At 29.9% G+C, this 20,805-nt stretch overlaps 1 protein-coding gene across 3 annotated transcripts in view; it reads left to right on the forward strand.

Moving 5' to 3' along the window:
• Positions 1–20,805, forward strand: part of LOC108557117 (opioid-binding protein/cell adhesion molecule homolog) — a 99,114-nt gene that overhangs the window by 53,209 nt on the left and 25,100 nt on the right. The window contains exon 3 of one of the 3 annotated variants that reach the window (XM_017913520.1): positions 12,101–12,418. In XM_017913520.1, the coding sequence (XP_017769009.1) occupies positions 12,101–12,418 (318 nt within the window). Of the gene's footprint in view, positions 1–12,097; positions 12,419–20,805 lie in introns of all 3 variants that reach the window. The other 2 variants (XM_017913519.1, XM_017913522.1) reach the window with 2 other exon arrangements.

The following is a 20,805-nucleotide window of genomic DNA, read 5'->3' on the forward strand; positions in this document are numbered from 1 at the left end:
TGATGGACAGTCTGTACGTGGATTGAGTGTGGAGCATACGCACATCGACGGCAAAGGGATGTTTTATGCAGGACGGATCGCACCCCCTCTGGACAAATCCTGGCCGCTCGGAGTCAAATCACGTCTGCTGGAATTAAGGCCTAATCCCGATAAAACTATATCCTATTATTTTCCCAATTAAAGCTGTTTTAATGGATTTTTTTATCTCGTATTCGAAACGCACTCAGAACGATGAATCGTTCGTTGATTGTGGTTGATAATTTGGATGTTTACTTACTTTTTCTATGTTTATATAGAAAAGAAAATAGTTATAGCTTTTTGAATTCTTTATTATAAATACTTAAAAAAAACTATTATTACTAAATTTAATGTTTTTGCCTTTTATAATTATATACATTTTTATCACTAGTTTGTTTCATAGTTAAAAATAAAGTTTTTCTGCCAAATTTTCAATTCCAATATAAAACAAGCAATCATATTTAAATTGCATTATTAATATTTTGTGTGTGTTTTGATTGATTTATATTTTCTATATCTGTGAATTATTTCATTTTTTATTAAATATTAAATTTTAAAATGAAAAATATGAGATGAATCGAAGCGTGAAAATGTATATTTTTTTGTAATATAATAAAAATATACACGATGTACATTAGGAAACGTGTAATAGGAAATATCTTTAATATCGAGGCAATTCGTATGCGCTTTATGTTTTACATATTCTAGCAATATAAAACCAGGGGTGGAAATTATTAAAGCGTTTTCTGGATCTCGACTGAGCGTTCCTTAATGCGAATTTTATATTAAATCTAGTGGAAATGGCTACACTATTCCTGTGTAACTAATTTCCTAATTCGCACTGAATTAATATCAAGGACGATTTCGGCGCGAGCTTTTCATTTAAATTTTACGCCCCGCCGCCCATTTATTTTTATTAAGCGGACTCGGAGAGACCTTTTCTGGTGGAAGGGTGTAATATAAAATTTAGCCGGCACTAAACTATGTTTCCGTTGTCCTGGCGCCGTTCATGTTTATTTTATACCATCCAGTTGGCCGTAAATTTCGACTTTGGAGGAAGACCAACAGGAAGAATACAGATAGGAATAAAGGATCCTCAATACAGGAGTGCAAAATATAAAAAAAATATACACGCAGAGGGTATTTGTCGAGTTGTATCTGATCTAATGCACTGCAATAAGGAAACGGTGATCTCTATATTACGTGGCGGAATTTACGCTGTTTCCTGTTGCTGGCGCTGGAATTGCCTGTGCAAAGTGGATGTCAGAAATGCGGCGAAACAAAAGGAATATTTTGTATTCCGTTTGGTCTCCCATGTATATCCCAATTGTTTAGTCCATAGCCCATTCAACTCCAAAATATATTAATGTTGCGAGATTCAACTTATAAATGCGTGATACACGATGTATCATGCGCTGGACACTGCGAAATATGAAAAGAAAACATTGCGAGGAATATCAATCTTCCTTTGAGGACGTAGGGACGTTACAAACAATCCGACCCAATAAAAAAATAGAAGAGATTCACCGAAAAAGCTAAACAAATTTGTAACATTTTTTCAAGCTTTATTCATTTATCTACTAAGCTCACAATGTTATATTTTTGTTTATGTCATATTTCATATTTACTATATATAATATACAATGTATTTTTTAATTTAATTGATAAATTTATAAAAAAAAGTTCGTTGTAAGAAAAAAAATCAGTTATTTAATATTATTTTAGTAAAGACGTTTTAAATAATGAATGTATTAACCATATGAAACTATTTTTTACTAATTAAGGACACATAAAGATATAAAAGAAAAAAATGACAATTAATTAATAAAAATCAATCAAATATGGTTTCTTTTTGTATATATTTATGAAAATAAAATCAAGGATTTTCTTTATAGAAAAAGTATAATGTTATTATTATTGTATTATATAGAACTCGGAAAAGTTATAAATACTGGAAATTGAGTTATTAATAATGTTTTAAGGTCGCTTCGTAAGAAAACTTTTATAATTGTTTCATGTTCTAGAAGTTCTCAAATGTTTCTGTGTAAGATGTGGAGCGAACGTGCCGAAATCTGAATCGATTTCCATTACATTCCATATATAATAAAACCTATTTACTCGTCGACTGCACTCAAATACATTCCCTGTTTACACTCATCTGCATTTTACGACTTCAAACTTTCTTTCACTACATTCGAATTAACTTATTTTTCACATGAAAAAATATCAAAGTCCATTTATCGTTTAATGCATTGTTTTTAATTTAATAAATAATAATACAAATGATATTATTATATTAACTAAGTAACTACTACGGATAAATAAATAAAACGCAAATGGGTCAAAATGACCCGTTTATTAAATATTTAAAAAGATATAGTACAAATTATTAATTTTACTTTAATTTAACACAGATTAATTATTATTATTTAAAGAATTTAACATCATTTTAAACTGATTTTATTGTTCAAAACAGTTTTCGAACAAGTATAATAAATTGATATTTTGCATGTCAAAATTGCTGTTTTCTTGCTACTCTTACTTCGACAAAAACATCTCTTTCTTTTAGATGTGTTTCAACAGACATTTTAACCTGCACAATATTTGCAATCAGAATTCCAAGAATTCAGGTAATCTTTTGGTTGCACATCCTATTTTTTTTTATCAAAGAATATCTAGAATGCAAATGAATACAAATGTCAAGTGGGTCGCTCTGAACCATCAGTAGTACTTACAGGTTAAATAGTTTATAAATTTTATATTATTTTTTTACATTTGTCCAAAATAAAATAAAAACAATTTGTATCAAATATTGTTTCTTGTTTCTGTTTATATATAACTTATATATTTGTATGAAGTTAAAATTTTAACCTGAATTAATGTTGAATTAAACATTATTTATTCATAAATGGAAATTTTGAACTTCCCACCATTTGTAAAAAAAAAATCACTGTTTAACCCGGCGCCTCCACAACAAAATTACTTTGACCTACATTTGAATAAAATACATCCACTCATTATTCTGTATTAATTATATTCTGCCTATATTATTATATTCATTTCTATTTTTTCTATACATGCTTTATAATTATAATCCCATTGTTAGGAAGGTTCACCATGAATAATGGAAACAGGATAAATATCGTTTAACGAGTTTAAAATTCCAAATCCTATACAAATTTATTTTAGTATACATTACGGTGGACGCGTTTCGATTAGTATTCTGTAATAGTTACACAGTTATTAGCGGGGAATTGATACACGGCACACGCCCAAAAAAAAATACAAAAAAAAGCAGAACGAAAATTTAACAGGGCAATAATAAATAGCGACCTTTTTTTTTTGAAAGGATGGAATAGGAGAACAAACGAAGCAATTACAATTGTCCGTCGCTCTGTGCGAATCAATTAAACCGGATATGTTTGTGTGTGCGTACATGTATATGTGCGTGTGTGACAATTTGTGTGTGTGCGAATTTTGGGTATGTCTCGTGCAATAACAAATAACAAGCAATAAATATTTAAGCCTGAAATGCAATTTATCACGTTTCGGAAACCAGTTCAATAACCATTATTACACCACCGATGCAACATATTATATTAATTTATTAAAGCATTAACTAAATATTGATTGATTTGTAGCAACTCGTAGAGCCGTTCGCCGAAACGACGGATCTCGCAATTCGATGTTTATCTATCGGCGGTCCGTCTACAAACGAAGCGAATGATCAATATTAGAAATTGCATATTAATTATTTGACTCGGAATCTATTCATTTTTGATTAGGGTTACGCTTTGAACGTATATATTAGTAACTTGTAAATTTAGTGAACCTCATCGACATTTCACATCCTGTACGTTTTTTCATTTATAGACCAAGCGGTAAAATATTCAAGTCCATAAATGAAACAACTGATCCGCAAAATAAACATACATACATACTATTGGGTTTGTGCATAATTATAACGCGTTTTTGTAGGCGCGTTTGCTTTTTTATGTTTATTATTTTCATAATAAATATTGTTTAAAAAGCGCCTGATAATTATGCGCAAACTCAATACATAATTTGTTAAGATTGGAATGTTTTTGAAATAAATATTTATTCTACAGCAGCATTTTCGCTATTAGTCATAGTGAGCAATTGTCCAAATTACTGCTAAAGTTTTATCTATTTTATGAAATAGATGGGAGGAGGAGGAGGCGCCAAATGATTAAATATTTTTAAGGGAGGCGTAGTAACATCAAGTTTGGAAACCACTGTTCTACAGTTATATTTAGTTTGCATATATTCAAACTCATTGTGTATTTCCTACACATTTCCTACATTTTTTTTTAGAATTCACTGAAATAATTGAAATGACATTCTGAAAAACATACGTGAGGTCTAACAAAATTTTGCTTAGTTGGCGTTAATACATTTGTTTCTGAAAAAACAAAACTTGTTTCTCAATTTGTTATAGTCTAACGATATTTCATGTCAAATTTCAAGAAGATCGGTAAGAATGGATAGGAGAAAATGCATAACTTAAAATATTTATGAAAATTAATAAGTGAAATTTATTGCGTATTTAATACAAAAGTTTTATTTTTACGATCAAGTAATTGTTATTTTATTATAAAAATAAAATTTTCAATAATATGACGATATATTTCGGTATGGTTTTTGTAACTTAAATATGTTTCAAATGAGAAAATATACTGGGTAGAAAGACCTATGGTCAATAGCCCTTTATAGCATATTAATTTGTTTTTTTTCTTGTTATATTATGCTATTTTTAATGAGTATGTAGTATGATTTGTTACAATAGATGTAATTATTATTATATTATATTCATTTATTTCGTAAATCAAAGCGATTTATTATTCCTATACATTAGTTTCAACTAAATAATGTATGCAATCTATGAATTTGGTTATAGAAAAAAATTGATTAGAAATGGGTTTCATCGGATTTGCTAATGCACGTTAATAATAATGATTTCGGAGCAGACATCAGATTCGAACATCGGTTATTAATTTATCTGTATATTTGATTAAGCGTAGAGTTTGTCAATATCAGTTAATTAGTTTATGCCATTAGTGGCATGAATGCATTAGCACATTACCTTAGTAATGTAGATGCTGTGGGTGATTAAGGTGGATTGGCCCGAGTGGCTGAAGTACATTTGGAAATTGTTTCTGCAATATCATTCCGGTAATAGCGTCGCATAATTTAAAGGACCTGCGACAAAGAATTCTAATCACATTCGCCGGCATTATTTATGATAAAGGCGGGCGAATTCTAAGAAAAAGAAGCAAAAAGAAACAAAAACAAAAGTGAAAATAAAACGCGAACGAAACGAAACTAAATTCCGGTTGAAATATTCTCATCGCCTACTTTCCTTATTCCTTTTGAGATTCCTTATTACGTAAGTATTCTGGCGATATCAGTCTCCCATTGTGCTGTTATAATCTAACTAAAAGCACTGTATTTTACCAAAGTGTATTATTAATAGTATTAGGCCTTGTTTTTTTTCAATATATACTTTTTTTAAATTGAAAATAAATATATCTACAAATTTTAATTTATTACACAAAATTATCAAGTAACATGATTTAGTTAATAATAGCACAGTAATAAAAAAATATTTGTAAAACTATATTTTTTATTATTATGAATTTTGAATTAAATACATTGTGATATTGTTTAAATACATAAATTTAACGATTTTTCTTATTACCAAAATTGTTGTGATATTCATTAGGACTAGGAAGATTAAAATGTGAGTAGGCGGTAATGAAACAAAGACTTTGGAAGATTAAAAGTGCCGAGGAAAATTAAACTTGCTTTCGGGCATGTTGAAAGAAAGCAACAAAGGTCGACTGGAAGGGAAATTACACGGAAAAGAAAGCGCAATAGCATTAGTTTATCGATGCATTCGAAAGCTCTCAAATGTACTAGAAGTGGGGAAATGTGTGAGAAAAAAAAACGAAATGGAGAAAACGGAAAAGCGTAAATGAGCCGCGAGTGCAATATTAAAGATTGCTCGAAACGGTCCATATTTGAAATTAAACAGAACTCTCATTACTTAGATGAAAAGAAGAGTCAGCAACATCTGCTTATGATAATGGCATTGACTTCTTTATGAAGATTGTCCTGATTGTATAAAATTCACTTAAATTTAATTATAATTACTCGTTTGTGAATTGTATGTTATCTTATCAAATATATAATTAATGAATGTAGGTTAATTAAATACTTGCATAAAATTAATTAATCGGTTTCTACATAGAAATTTGTCTGGAATTTTTTTTATTAAAATTTTATATATTTTCAAATATACAATATTAAATCCGTACTGATCGAAACCGTATTATACGAGGTATTGCTGTACTTTACAATACATTTTTATAGAAAGTATTGTGCATCATTATATAAAGAGTTCAAAGTTGTTACTCTAACTAACTGCAATCTACTAGAGTACTATTGTTTATATTAAGAGTAGACAGAGGGTATTTGATGTTAAACATAGCTATTGTAAGATTTCATGTATGTAGTACAGGATGAAAGAAATTGCAATAAAAGTAGGATTTCATATTATTTTCTATTTTTAGATATTTATATTAATATAAAAAAAACTGGACTAAATGAACAAGTTTAACGTATTTATGTCAAAAACTATTATAGTCACTTTACTTAATTTATACACATCAATCAATGAATGTATGCATTATAAATTATATATTTATATATATTTTCTAGTAATGAAGTAATTCTAATATGATTTATTTAAAACATGTTCCAACTAATCTTTATATCGCTCATTATTTGAAGAAATTGTGTTGTCACTATTAATATATTTCTGAACCGAATGTTTACAATTTCACATTTATTAATAATTTTATCAATGTAGATTGCGTAGTTAATAATCATCTCCAAACTTTTAATTCGTTTTGAAGTACAGTGGAACCTCGCTTAACGAGTTTAATCCGTTTCAAAATTACCGGATTTTTACTCGTATAGTGAAACATATTAAAAAATACACATAATATGTGTACAAAAGTTTAAAAAATGATGTAGCAGGCGCGCAATCCGGGACTTCTCTTCTCATCTTGAGCATTAAGCGAAATGCTTGTTAAGCTAGGTTCCACTGTAATTAAATTTTTTTTTTATATAAATACTCGAGGTAGAAATAGGATAATTGACGATAAATTTCTAAATAAATAAAAACTCTTTCTTGAAGATTTTAGTTTCGTTGTTGAAAATAGATACATTAATATATAATAAATAAATTATTATATAGTATAAATGTTAATCAGAAATAGTAATAATGTACGTATAATTATAGATATGTATATACAAAGATAAACGTTAAGTAAGCGCAGACTATATATTAAATACGATTGTATGCAGGGTAAATTTGTTAAAATTTTCCGAAGAAAATCGTGATGAACGAACTATAGCTTTTGTTTCTTGTAAATGTTGCCTGCCTTAGAATTGAAAACTTTTTTGGTTACATGATTTATGGATGGCGGTGTTTGTTTGGTGCCGTTGTAATTCAAATAAAGTTGAACGGGTTTTGCAGGATGGGAGGGTGCTGTACATAAAAGTAAACTCGCGGCCGGGGTTTTGCGTCATTTCAATCAAAATTTTCCCGGCTATAAATACATTAGTGCCAGTTAAACTCGCGATGATCGCATTAAGAACATCTCAAGTAAATTAAATATATGTCAGCGACATTTGTCCCCCGGAAGATATATTGCTTTTAAGCTTTTCGCGTTTAAGTGTTATTAGCTTAAGGAAGTTGTAACGCACAAGAGATTTCCCCCAGCTTCGTCTGTACATACGTATACAAACTCACTATCATCTATAGGAAACTGTGCGGAAAAGCGAATTTAAAATTCTTGCATAATGTGAGAGTCATAGCAGTCCCAATATAAGCCAAGTAAACGGTCCACTTGCCCCGAGCGCAAGATAACTCGCAGACTAAAACCGGTGTAAAGAAAATGAAAGCTCTGGGGGCGATCTCAAAAGCAAACAACACAATAGATACGTGTACGTACGTATACCTAGACACTGGCATGCACCCAAAGACAGAGAGATTTCGCGTCATCCCTCTGCGAGCTCGATAAAAATAAAAATTGAGTGTTATTTCTCGCTCGGAAATATTCAGAGTGGCGTGTTTTGTTTCGAGAAAAAATCTCTACATCCATCTACCCCCGTTCCATTATTCCATCTCTTTCGCACGCAAAACAGACTTTTAGGCATCGCAGTTAATATTAATACCAAGTTGTACTCTGTTTTATGCGCATTAATCATATGGAATCCATTATTGCAAACATTATTCGACGAGCAATAAATTAAATAAACGATTACTATTTAAACGTTTACAGTAAACACGTCAATAAAATTATTAATGACGTTAATTAAAACGAATTTCACAAAATCGTGTTTCACTCGAAATTCCTTCAATATTCATATATTGTCGAGTGTTCATTATACACATTGCTACTATTAGGCTTGTACCCAAAATCCATTTTACCAAAAATACATGTCACATCGTACGTAAAATCCATTTAACCACTCACGAAATTATTATCCAAATTATACTATGCATTCCTCTTTGTTTATTTATTAATTAATATGTTTTAATATACTAGTTATGAGCACAGAAAAGCCATGTGTCAAAATGAGAAACTGCTTTACACTTTTATGTAGTGCATTGCAACTTCATACAAACAGTAGTTAATATGAATAAAATGATTTGTAAGGTAATTCTAATCTATACTTTATTAACATAATATATAAATATTGAAGAAAAATGTATTTTATTTTAACATGTAACAGTTTTATTTCTATAGTTATTTATTGTAATAAAAAATGTTACACTATATAATTAACTTTGGTAAAATTTGAGATTAAGAAAGTCTATAATAGTTTTCGTATTTGGATGTTTATTTCTTAGTTTTATAATTTTTTTTTTTTTATTATAAACTTAAATATGATTTAAAATAATCTCACTTACTTCAATTTTATTTTATTTGTTAATTACATAATTTATCATAAGTGCAAATATTATCCAACATTAAATTTTAAAATTGATGTGACCCCCTTAGATTAAATTTCATATTTGTTTATCTGCCAGTTTGTATTTTGCACTGGTGATTTGTACGCCGGAACTTTTAATGAATGTTATCGAACTTTGACATGATATAAATTGTGACATATATCAATATATGTACACCAAAAAAAACGTTTAAAATAACTTTAATTATTTTTATTATTCTTTATTATCTAATAAAATGTAACTGTTACAATAATATTTCAGTGATTATATCATTAATTTGTATCATCTTGTTCTAATTTATAAGACTAAGTTATGAATTGTATAAAACAATAAATTATGAATGTAATATTAAATCATTATATTTACAATGTATTTCACCGGACCGAAATCCTTGGATTCTTGCAAAAAGTATCAGGTGCTGTTCTCCATAAAGTAATAAAACTTTCTGTAGTATTTACATACGTGAATATATATCACGAGGTCTCAAGTATTATTAATATGCAGTGTTGCTGCGTTCCCTTCAATATTTGTGTAACTTGTCATCAATATCTGCTGTATACTGACCCCAATCCACTTTGTCATATGCTAAAAACTAATTTGGTTTTAGTGAAAATTGATAAATTATATAAACTAGATATTTTGCATTCTTTTATTATGTATTTGAACATATTAAATAAACTATTATACTTGAACAATATAATTAAGTGAATATTTCCATTTTGCAAACATGTTTATTCATAATGTGCACCGCTGTACGTACGCAGTAATCAAATTATTTAAATGAGGATAGCCCATAAATCAATTACCGAATGCATCTTCGTGATTACATAGTGGGAACAACACGCAACAATCAATGGAGTACGGTTCTACAGTGAAAATAAAATTGATTAAAATTTGAAAGCTTTTTACATTTGATTACATAAAAAAAAATATATTACTACATTATCTACAATATTTAGTTGGTTGTCATTGAACTATTAATATTTAATCATTTAATTACATTGTAATAATTAAACATGTACATTTCGCCATTCATATAAACCACAAATGAGCTCTCATTGAAATAAAAAAAAACTTTAATTAATTAAGCTTAAATTGTTTGTAATTAAAAGTCTGTGGTTACAGCGTATACATTAAATAAATAATTTTAGATAATGGCCTCTTTCATATATTTTGATTAACATCAAAAGAATTTTGAATTCATTTGATTATTAATATAATTGCAGTAAAATCTCAATATTTACTTTGAAGGTGATATTTTTACATATATCCATGCACTAATTATCATTATTAATTACAAATTAATTTGAGAGAAACTCCAGTGTTTTGTTATATTATTGATTCCTGAATTTAATAAACTCTTTCTAGTGTGAACGTGCCTAGTAATGATTTGGTCTAATTTAGCCTTATATAAATTGTATGATGCAAAGGCTGGGTTTCAATAGAATTGTGGTATTATCGGGAAACGTTGTTGTTGTTGACTTATACGTCGATGGAATGTCCTCAGTTGGGATTACGTGCATAATTGATCTTAATTTCACACACACAAGTTAGAATTGATTATATATTCGACAGCATACAAGAGTTAAGCAACTAGTAATGTAGATATTATTTGAATGGGTATATTATATTTTCCATAGGAGTTTATTACTAAATATTCTAATAGCAGTGATAATAATATTCCTACTTGATACAGTTTGCTAGTGATTCATTAATGAATCAAATTTAAAATGAAGTTAATTAAGAAAAAGCACAAGCGGTTGAAACTGGAAAATTTGAAAGCGGAACAATTTTTCATAACATGCATGACTACGTTCGACCACGGTGGCAATAAGGCAAACATGAGTGTGGGTGGAAAATTTGGCTTGGAAAAGTTCGAATTTTTGCTACAGGTATTCGGCGGATATCGGCCGTGGTCGAAACGTATTTGCAAAGCATTCACCGCATTCCTTCGTCCACATTTCATAACGATCCCAAAATAATTTCATTAAAAGCTTCCAATATTCGCATCTGCGGCTTCGCCCAGATTTCCTCATTCCTGTTTCTTCTGTTCTCTTTTTATTTCATGCTGATGCCCTTATCTGAGGATAATTCCGTGTTGCCCACCAACGACTTTCCTTACAAGATTGTCCCGGAACTTAGCCGAGACAATCTGCAATTTGCTTTGCCCTCTCCGACCTTAAGTTGCTTTTCGTAACTGCGCCAACGGAATGAACCTTCTAAAATCCGTTTTAATTTATTAAGCAACGCTGAAATAGACACTGCCATGTTGGGAGCAATTACTCTGAAATTAATGTGTTTCATTTAGATTCTTTTATTTTTACTTCTGCTTCTTTCGTCGTAATTTTATTTGAGTGAGATATTAGAAAAAGGCGAATGGTTTTAACTATACCAATAATAGTCATTCATCACATTTTCTTAATTACATAAACTATATTTACGTTACAAAACATACAATTATTTTAAACTTTTATTTTACATTACTTGAAGATAATTATTGTTAATAACGTGCTTTTAATGAGTATTTCATAAAACATGGATATTTGAATATTAAGAGGGCAAAAATATAAATAGATGTTAGTAATAAATAAAAACATAATAAATGTTTGATTTTGTATAGATTTTTTTTATTTCGTAATTTATTGTATGTTTGTTGCGATGAAAATCTTGAAGTGGGAATATTAGGCAATCGACCTAATTGCTGCACTTATCGTAGCCCATTCATTGTGGGCCCGAATGTATGGGAGTTTCCTCGTAAAGGGGGCTATGGGTCGGTGTTCTTTGGGGGTTCTCAGGGCAACGACGGAATCGCATTTTCCAACGTCGGAACACAAAACGTCCCCTCGTCGGACCAATGTTCGCTGCGGATGGGTTTATTCTCATCCATTCCCATCCCCCTCTCAGCCGTATTTGCTCCCATATAAAGTTCCGCACTAGTAAATTGTTTAAGGCCGTCATTACACACCCCGGCCATAAAGGCATTATTATATTAACAGCAGCAAAATTTATTAATATTTGTATTTGTGCTTTCAGCAGCGAAGTCGACATCTGCGATCTACCTGTCCCATGCGAATCTGATCAAATCCACGGATGATTCTTCATTCCTCGTGACCTGTCGTGACGATGGAGGACGTCCTGTGACCTGGAGCGGACCGCGGGGACTTCTCGGTGCGAAAAGCCATCCTCGCGTCGACATGGCCTCCTATGGTACTTCAATTTTCTTCCAGCACGTCGCCGTCAAAGACAGCGGAAACTACACGTGCAGCTCTGGCAGCGAACAAAAGACGATGCATCTCACTGTCAAAGGTAACCTCGATACCTCGGGAACACAATCGCCCAAAGGTCAATTGAAAAGCAAGTAAATTATTTCAAACACAAGCTTGCCCAGTTAATTAATCGCATAACTTTAGACCACATTAATTATAGAGTCTGTTGAAGCCTTGGGAATCAATCAATGAAGTGGGATGTTGTTTGTTTAGGGGTGGGAGGAGGGAACGTAGGGCTCGACTTAATAATTTCCTTCACGAAACTGGACAGGTGGAAAATTGTCTTCGTTTAGTTATTTTCTGATTATTATTTTCTTTATATTCCTTTCCGTGTTTCCGTTTCATTTACATATTAATTAGAAATTTTCATATTGAAAGGAAATCTTTTACACGATTTGAATTCCGAAATTAATTGAGTTGATTACGTCCAACATGTTTGCTATAATATTACGATTGTTCTGGTTGACTTAATCGAATGCGGTTGAATATACAATAACATAACTTAATCGACACACAAATGGCCTTTGACAACACATATGCATATGGACACTAAACTAATTGCACTTAATACATGAAAAGTCCTAAGTCATGTTTAAATTGAAATCCATTAATTTATCCCTTTGTTGTATTCAAATTATTTATTATTTTGGTTGCAAAAACCTTCGACATATTCTGGCTAATATATTTGTTTAAATATAATAAACATAATTATTATTGAAATAGTCCTGTAATTATACAGTCGTACCTCTCTTAACGAAGAGAATGCGTTGGACTAATTTATTTTGTTAAACAATATAAAAATACTATAGTGAAAATTGGGATACATTTCTTCGTAAAGAAAATGAAAAGCATTTATTAATTATACAGTCTACAACACAGTGTAACATATTTGATTGTTTGTCCTTTTTTGTCTTTAATTTAATAATTGTCATTTAATTAACAATAAAACATTTTACTAATTGCGGATCATTTTTAGCAAAATAATGTTTTCAATTTCTTTTAAGCATATCTTTAAATTTTTAATTGTTAACATATTTTCGGCGTTTTTTTTTTAATTTCGTCATCATTTCCATAGAGAAACCTTCATCAATAAATTTGTAACATTCTCTTCGTCGACATTATCGAAATCTACTGATTGAGACATTCTTCTACAGAAAAACCATCATCAATAAATTTCTAACAACCTCTTCGTCGACATTTACTAAACCCATTAATTGAAGATTACTTCATTTAGAACTTCTTGGATGTTATTTTTATCTAGTATAAATTTTGTTAGTACTGTTTTGTTCGTATGATTGTTGGGCGTTGGCTTTTAATAGAAATATATTTGGTGTTAAACGAAGCTTTAAATTGCGTACTTCGTTATATCGAAGCTTCGTTCTTAGAGATAACATTAACCAATATATGACTGTATATTTAAAAAAAATCTAATTGACAAGAATTGGATACGTAATAAAATTTAGTTACATAACTTTATAATATATTTATATTTTACATACATATTTACAGATATTTTTTTTTGTCATATAATTTTATTCACAATCTGTTCATCAATGTGAACATTGAGTAAATTTAAGATCGCGGTTGACATGGATAATCTTTTCCCGGTGGATAGTTATCATTATGATGATTTTGATTTTAATTTGTTGGTTGGCTGTGGTCTTGTAGCTTAACTTCACTAGTATATTGATGGACTGCAATTCCACTATTTCCTTTGACTGCGAATCTGTGGCTATCCTTAACACTGTCATTGTCCATTGACTTGGCTGAAGGTCCATATGCTGAACCTCATTCATTTGAATGTCCATCTGTGATGAACTATGGCCGTATTGCTGCAAGCACTGAGAGGGCTCACAAAGGGCCTGGCTTGACCAGGATTCGAACCGTGGTTTGAAAGTGGGTAGGGCGACTTAACCACTCGCTATTAGTCGCCCTTTTACAGATATATTAATTAAAATAATATTTATTAATAAATATTTGTTGAAATAAATTTGATTATATATAATAAATGTACACATCGATAATTCCATACTTTATAATTAATTATTTTGTTCATTTTGAACCTTGTTGACTGATTGTAATTAGTTAATATATTTAGGTTACATAATTGAAACTATATTTCAGTACAAAACTAGCTTCATCAATAATTATAGGATTTGTATTTCCTTTGTAATTTGATTTAAAATTATTTGTTTTCAAAATAATTATTCTACATTTTCATCAATTAAAACATAATTATCTTGTTATTAATCATCATATACTGTATAGAAATCAAAATTTCTTTTTATTTTCGTTTCGAGTACATATCTGTATTTTATAATAATTATTTAGTTTTTGATATTTGTAAGCGAGGCTGCATACAAATGCGAAAGTCAACTTCATTTATCATCGGTTTATGAATGGGTCCCGGCATAATATATCTGCTATAATATATCAAGTTCCATAGAGTTTCGAGCCCCAAGACAGATCTATAAATATTGCATATCTTTCTAACATATTTCTGTTTATTCGCTTTTAATGTATTTATTTAACGTTCCGGGCGTAAAATGTAAATTTCCAAATATAAAATAAAAATGGAGCTATCCAAATGCATTGCTCGAAACGCATTTATAAATGTGATTTTATACATTATATTTTATATACGTTTTTAAAGTTATTTTCTCTTTGATTTATTTCATTTGACAATTTTCACAGAGAAATACAGTATTCAAATAAAATAATAAACATTTGTATTTTAAATAAATCTAATTGTTAACAAAATTTTAAAACACAAAATTATAACTTTATTACAAAAAAATGTTTTAAAGCCATTTTTTTATAAATACTATTGATTGCTAATGGATTTCAATGTATATTTAGTTACGACAAAGTTTGACAAATAACTTTGGTAATAGAAAAAAACACATATATTCACTTAAATACTTGTCTTCGGGAAGGTTCAAATATCACATCAATCCTAATACGTCTGAAATATCTCAGCACTAAATCCACAAACAAGCCTTTCAATAAATACATCATAACTTCCCAATCCATCATCACTTGGCAAATAAAAAAGTTTGATGTAACTTCCCTGACCAAAGATAAACTGTATATAATCAATACAGCAATATCTTGCATAGTCCTGGTAATAGGTTTACCCAATATCCGGGACTTTCTGAAACCTAACTAATCAAAGAACTAAATACAATTATTTTTGTTTTGCTGAATTAATATTTAGTTTGTTTTGATAATTTTTAGCACATCCAGATATATTTATATTTCTTTTATATCACAAGTTTTTTTTAATGAAATAATAACCTTTAATGAAATAATAACCTTTAATTAAAAAGTGATCCTCATTATAAATGATCATAATCATCCGAAAAGCATACATTTTCCGAGAACCAACATATTAGATTCTACATTTTCATTACAGTTCAATTATAAACAAATATTCGTAAGTATAATAAGTTAAGAAATTCAATTATAATGATGATGATGACAATAATAATAATAATATATATTGCAACCAATTACCATAATATAACTCAAAAAACTAACATAATAAGAAAATTAAAACCAAATTGATTTGCTGCAAAGGTCTTTCGGTCCTTATATATGATATCAGCTGTAAATATATTTAAAAAAAATCGTTATTTGTGTCATTTTCAAGTAAAGTTTCATTACTAAGATGTTCCAATAATATCAACTACAAATTTTTAAATAATTATATAATTGCGCAATTAAAATTGCAATTGGATTGAATAACATATTCGACTATGATAAATATCAAAATCTCAAGAGAAAAGAAAAAAACTGTAAAATTTATTTATATTTGAAATTTTAATAGCATTATTTTGTAAAAAATTATAATGCCATTAAAATAAGCGATTCTGCTGTATAATAAACTTTTAGATAAGCAAACAAAATTGTAACTTTATTGGCAAAATAAGTTTAAAAGGTTTTACTAACTAAAACTAGGGATGTTTCAAAACACTGCGTAAATCTGGTAAATAATCGTAAACGGTCCATTAGAGTCGATAGATGGGAAGTACATATTAAATTATAAACTTTTCCTATTACAAAATGTGTTTATATTTAGAAAATTCTGCTTTACGTTCAAAAAGATAAAACGGACTAACTTTCATCATGAATAATTTCCCAAACATTATTTGGCGAATTTAGTTAATGCAGCTCTGCACTGCAGCCTCACATTAAAAACCAGACGCAATTTGATAACGTTTCAGCAGAGTTTTATTTTTTTCTTTGCTTCATCCACGTTTTGTGAACATATTGAATAATGAAAGTGGTAGTTTGTGTTGCTGCAACTGGATACATAATGCACGTGTAATTCAGCGTTTCCTACTGAAACGAATCGAATTCAAGATAAACAGACGCAAAATTTAAAGCCCCTCTGCGCTTTCTCCAGTTTAATATTTCATTAACAGAATTACATAAAAGACAGTTTTTACAAAGGTATTCATTGTTCAGCTTGTTACGAAACATAATGATATTGGCGATGTTTGCGCTGGAGGACAGATTGATTACTTTTATAAATGCATTTGCTGAGAAAATGTCGTTTTCCATTCTCTAAATAAATACAAATCCAGTGTTGTGTACTCTCATATATATCCATCGGTAAAATTGAATGGAAGAAAGTGGAACGTGTTTCAACACAGAAATGCGTTTTATTTGATACATCTCTCCACCGCATATACCGATGGATAAATTTAATTTAATGTGCTACTCGCGAATTAATGCATTAACTAGATGCGCCCCGAAAAATAAGGGAGAATAAATGTGGGAGGAATTCAAGGCAATATGATACTGGAATTCCAGGGCTAATGGGATTATACAACGGCGTGCACAAAATGAGAATGCACCAACCACTCTGAATATATTATATCTAGTTTGGGATGGAATCCTTTGCACCTTTGCCTCTTCACTTATCTCCAGTCGTAATATATGAATACCACTTTTTAACTTCCTCGTAAATCTCATTTTTGCTACAGAATCTTATAAAGTTTCGCGCCACAAAACTTTAAAGCCACTACTTCATTATAACTATTTTATAATACTCGGCGATTTAACACTTACTTTTTTATTTAAATTATCAATATAAATATACATTCAATTAAAAAAATAATCTTTAGATTTAAAATATACTTTTGGTATCCTATTAATAGAGCCTTGACAAAAGCGAGCAGGATAAAAGCGCGCAGTCAAACAACCAGGTCAAAACTGGATTAATCAAGGAATAACATACATAGAATAATATGCATAATACAATCATTTTTGTGCCAATATTTATAGAATTTATTTTTATTTCTCTTAATTAAAATGATTTGAAAGATTAAACTGGATTATAATGAATCCAGTTAATGCTGTTTTTGTGTTGTGAAAATTCAGTAAAATTTATAAAACTTATTTTATATGAAAATACATCAAATACAACAAAGCTAAATAATCTCAACATTTAAGTTGAGAAATTTGGTAAATTTATCATAACTCTAATTTCAAAGTTGTATAGAAATTGATCAATTACAGAAGATTATTTTTAATAATTTAAGAATTGTAAATACTATATTGAAGTATCAATAAGATTCTTGTTATTATTACTTCATAAAATAATAAAGTATCATATTTGAAGATTAATTATTTTCTAAATAAATTCTTTGCATATTATTTGTTAAGTTTATTATTAATAATAATTAAAGTTTTTTAGTTGTTTTAAATAAAATTATTTTTATACATATATTTTATAAATTTGATATATACAAAATTACATTACTTATTCAATATGTGCCTGTTTGAAAGTGCGGGTAGTGTGGTTGAATATTTCATCAATAATTGGCAATCGGATGTTTTGCACCTAGGGCGAATAACATTCAGAAGTTCGTAAATACGTTTGGAAGTAAAGTTTCTGAAAACTTCGTTTAACTCACACATCAACAATTGCTTTTATCCGGTGCGGAATGAAATTGAAATATATAAACAAGTTTTGCGGAGTGCATCCATCAAAATCTAATTGAATCAGTTACGTGAATTTTATTTGCTGGCTTTTGCGACAAAAAGGGGAAAGAGAGTCAGCCGGACCCGATAGAAAAGCTAATTTGATTACGATTAATAGGTACGTCCATCGAAAACAAAGTGAAATTATCCAGGTGTGTGACGTATTCATGTGTCAACTTTAATATTCTCGCGTTTTACGAGCGACGGCTAAAAACAGCGACTTTAATTAAAACGGGAAACTATATACCATGAAGGTAGTTCGAGTGTGTCATTTTCCTTTTATTTCGCTCCGATGCAATTAATTATAGTCTCGTCAAAATTTTATCATTAAATTAATTAGGATTTCACTAAAACCCGCACATTACGTGCTACTTCCTAAGTAAAATGTAGTATTCAAATATTGAAAAAAGGACCCCTAAAACGCTCGAGATTTTTTTTAAAGTATTGAGACAAATATGATGGTTCCAGTCAAATTTTTATGTGAGGCCTCCCTTGATTTAAAATAGAGAAAATCATAGAGCCCTAATCAGCATTGGAGGGATTGTCGGTTCTCGGAGGGCCACAGTAAGAAGTTGTGGGCACTAGACACTAGTTACATTTATTATTTGAGGGCCCTAAACAAATTTATAATTGCCTCCGCTCCCTAAAACATACTCCCCCCTTATTACGAGATTTTGGGGCACTGACCCTACCTCACAACTATATGAATAATCGCACTAAATTAATTCTGTCGATAATTGTTGTTGTTGGATTATAATTGCTACATATGTTGCCAATAAATTTGACTATAATTGCAATACTCAGATAAAATTAATTAAAAATAAATTCAGATTGATAATTCCAAAGTTATATTACCTTTAAGAAATATATTACTTAATAATATTTTTATCACTTTGAATTTTGTTTAATTATATAATTGTCACGATAAAATTTGGATGATATTCGAATATATTCTATATGTTGCTAATATTTTTTTTTTATTTAAATTTTAATTGAACAAGATAAAAACAAATTCTCAAATATTAGAACATAACTTTTTTTTCTACAGAAATGATCAGTTTTTCCGTATAAACATTCAATTCTCTATTCTTTTTTGTTTGTATTTATTTCCTTGATTCCTCCGGTTTAAAATAGTCCTGGATATTGGCGGAACAGATTACCCGGACTATGCGAGGTATTACTGTAATTATAATCGAATTGTTGCTGTAGATACGAGACGGGCATCCTAGGTACTGGCCAAGTATATAATCGGCTTAAGGATAACGTGTAGCATCGGAACCTGTAACAACTAAAAGATGTCTTCACAATTTAAGTCTTTACATATATTTATTTACAACATACTATTATTTATATACAGCATTTTCATACATAAGTATGAAAATAGAATATGATTTGGAATAATTTGTATTATTGTTTTATGTAAAAAAAGGTTATTTCAAAATTTTAATTAACGTAATTATTTACAAGAAAATATATTTTCTGAGTTATTTGATAAAATCTACTGATTCATATAGAAAACATGTTTTCCAACAAATAATAAATCTCATTGAAAGAATTTTTTTTTTAAAAGATAGTTGTCCTCAGAAGAGGTGCTAATAATAATATGCTAGTAATAACTATGGATTTCAGGAAGATCTAGGATTTTGATAACTCATTCCAAATGCTCGAATATTTTGACACATAATTTCGTGCTTCTCTCTACCGCTCTACCGATTGGATCCATATGATCCTAATTGCAGGAAATATTCAAGAACGTAACCGTCGAAGACAAACCTGTTCGTTTATGTAATCGCTGTCGTACGAACTCATTTGCGCCTCCCTCCAGTATATAATCACTTACATAATTTGCGAGCAAAATGCAGCAACCACCGTGCATCATCTTTATCTTCGTACTCCCGTTTTTCGCGGTAAGCCCGTATTTACATTTAACCGCTATTACGCGACCATAAATTAGTGGACCGAATTGTGTTGAAATTTAAATGCAGTTGCATAAGAAGAATATAAATTTACTAAGAACGGCATTGTGCTGTGTGTTTCTCTGTGTGTGTGTGTTTCGGGGTAGAAAATGTATCCATTGTTGCTCGACGCTCTTTTGTTTTCACTTTTATCTGCAGTCAGACTAGAATGTTAATTGATTTATTGCCGTAGCAAAGATAACGTATGCCAGGAAACTAACAATGGAATTATAAATCTATATAGAGTTTTGGACGGGGGATGAGAAGGTTGCTTTGATAAGGTCTCAACCCGTCTGCCATCCCCTGGCTTCAAAACGTTTATATTTATTGCGCGTACAAGACTAAATTTACGCGGTTTTCCCCAAAACTTGTGGCCGGGTTAAACTAGTGAGGTGTTGCTCCTGTGAGAACGTTTACCGACCAAAACTGGGGTGTAATTTGCTGGATAATTTCTCAATACTCTGCATTACCATTAGCGATTTAATTTACTGCCTCCAACTAAATATAATGCGCTTCCGGCTCATGCGAT

The sequence above is a fragment of the Nicrophorus vespilloides genome, unplaced genomic scaffold (genome assembly GCF_001412225.1).
Source record: "Nicrophorus vespilloides isolate i.1.1-1 unplaced genomic scaffold, Nicve_v1.0, whole genome shotgun sequence".
Taxonomy (NCBI): Eukaryota; Metazoa; Arthropoda; class Insecta; order Coleoptera; family Silphidae; genus Nicrophorus; species Nicrophorus vespilloides.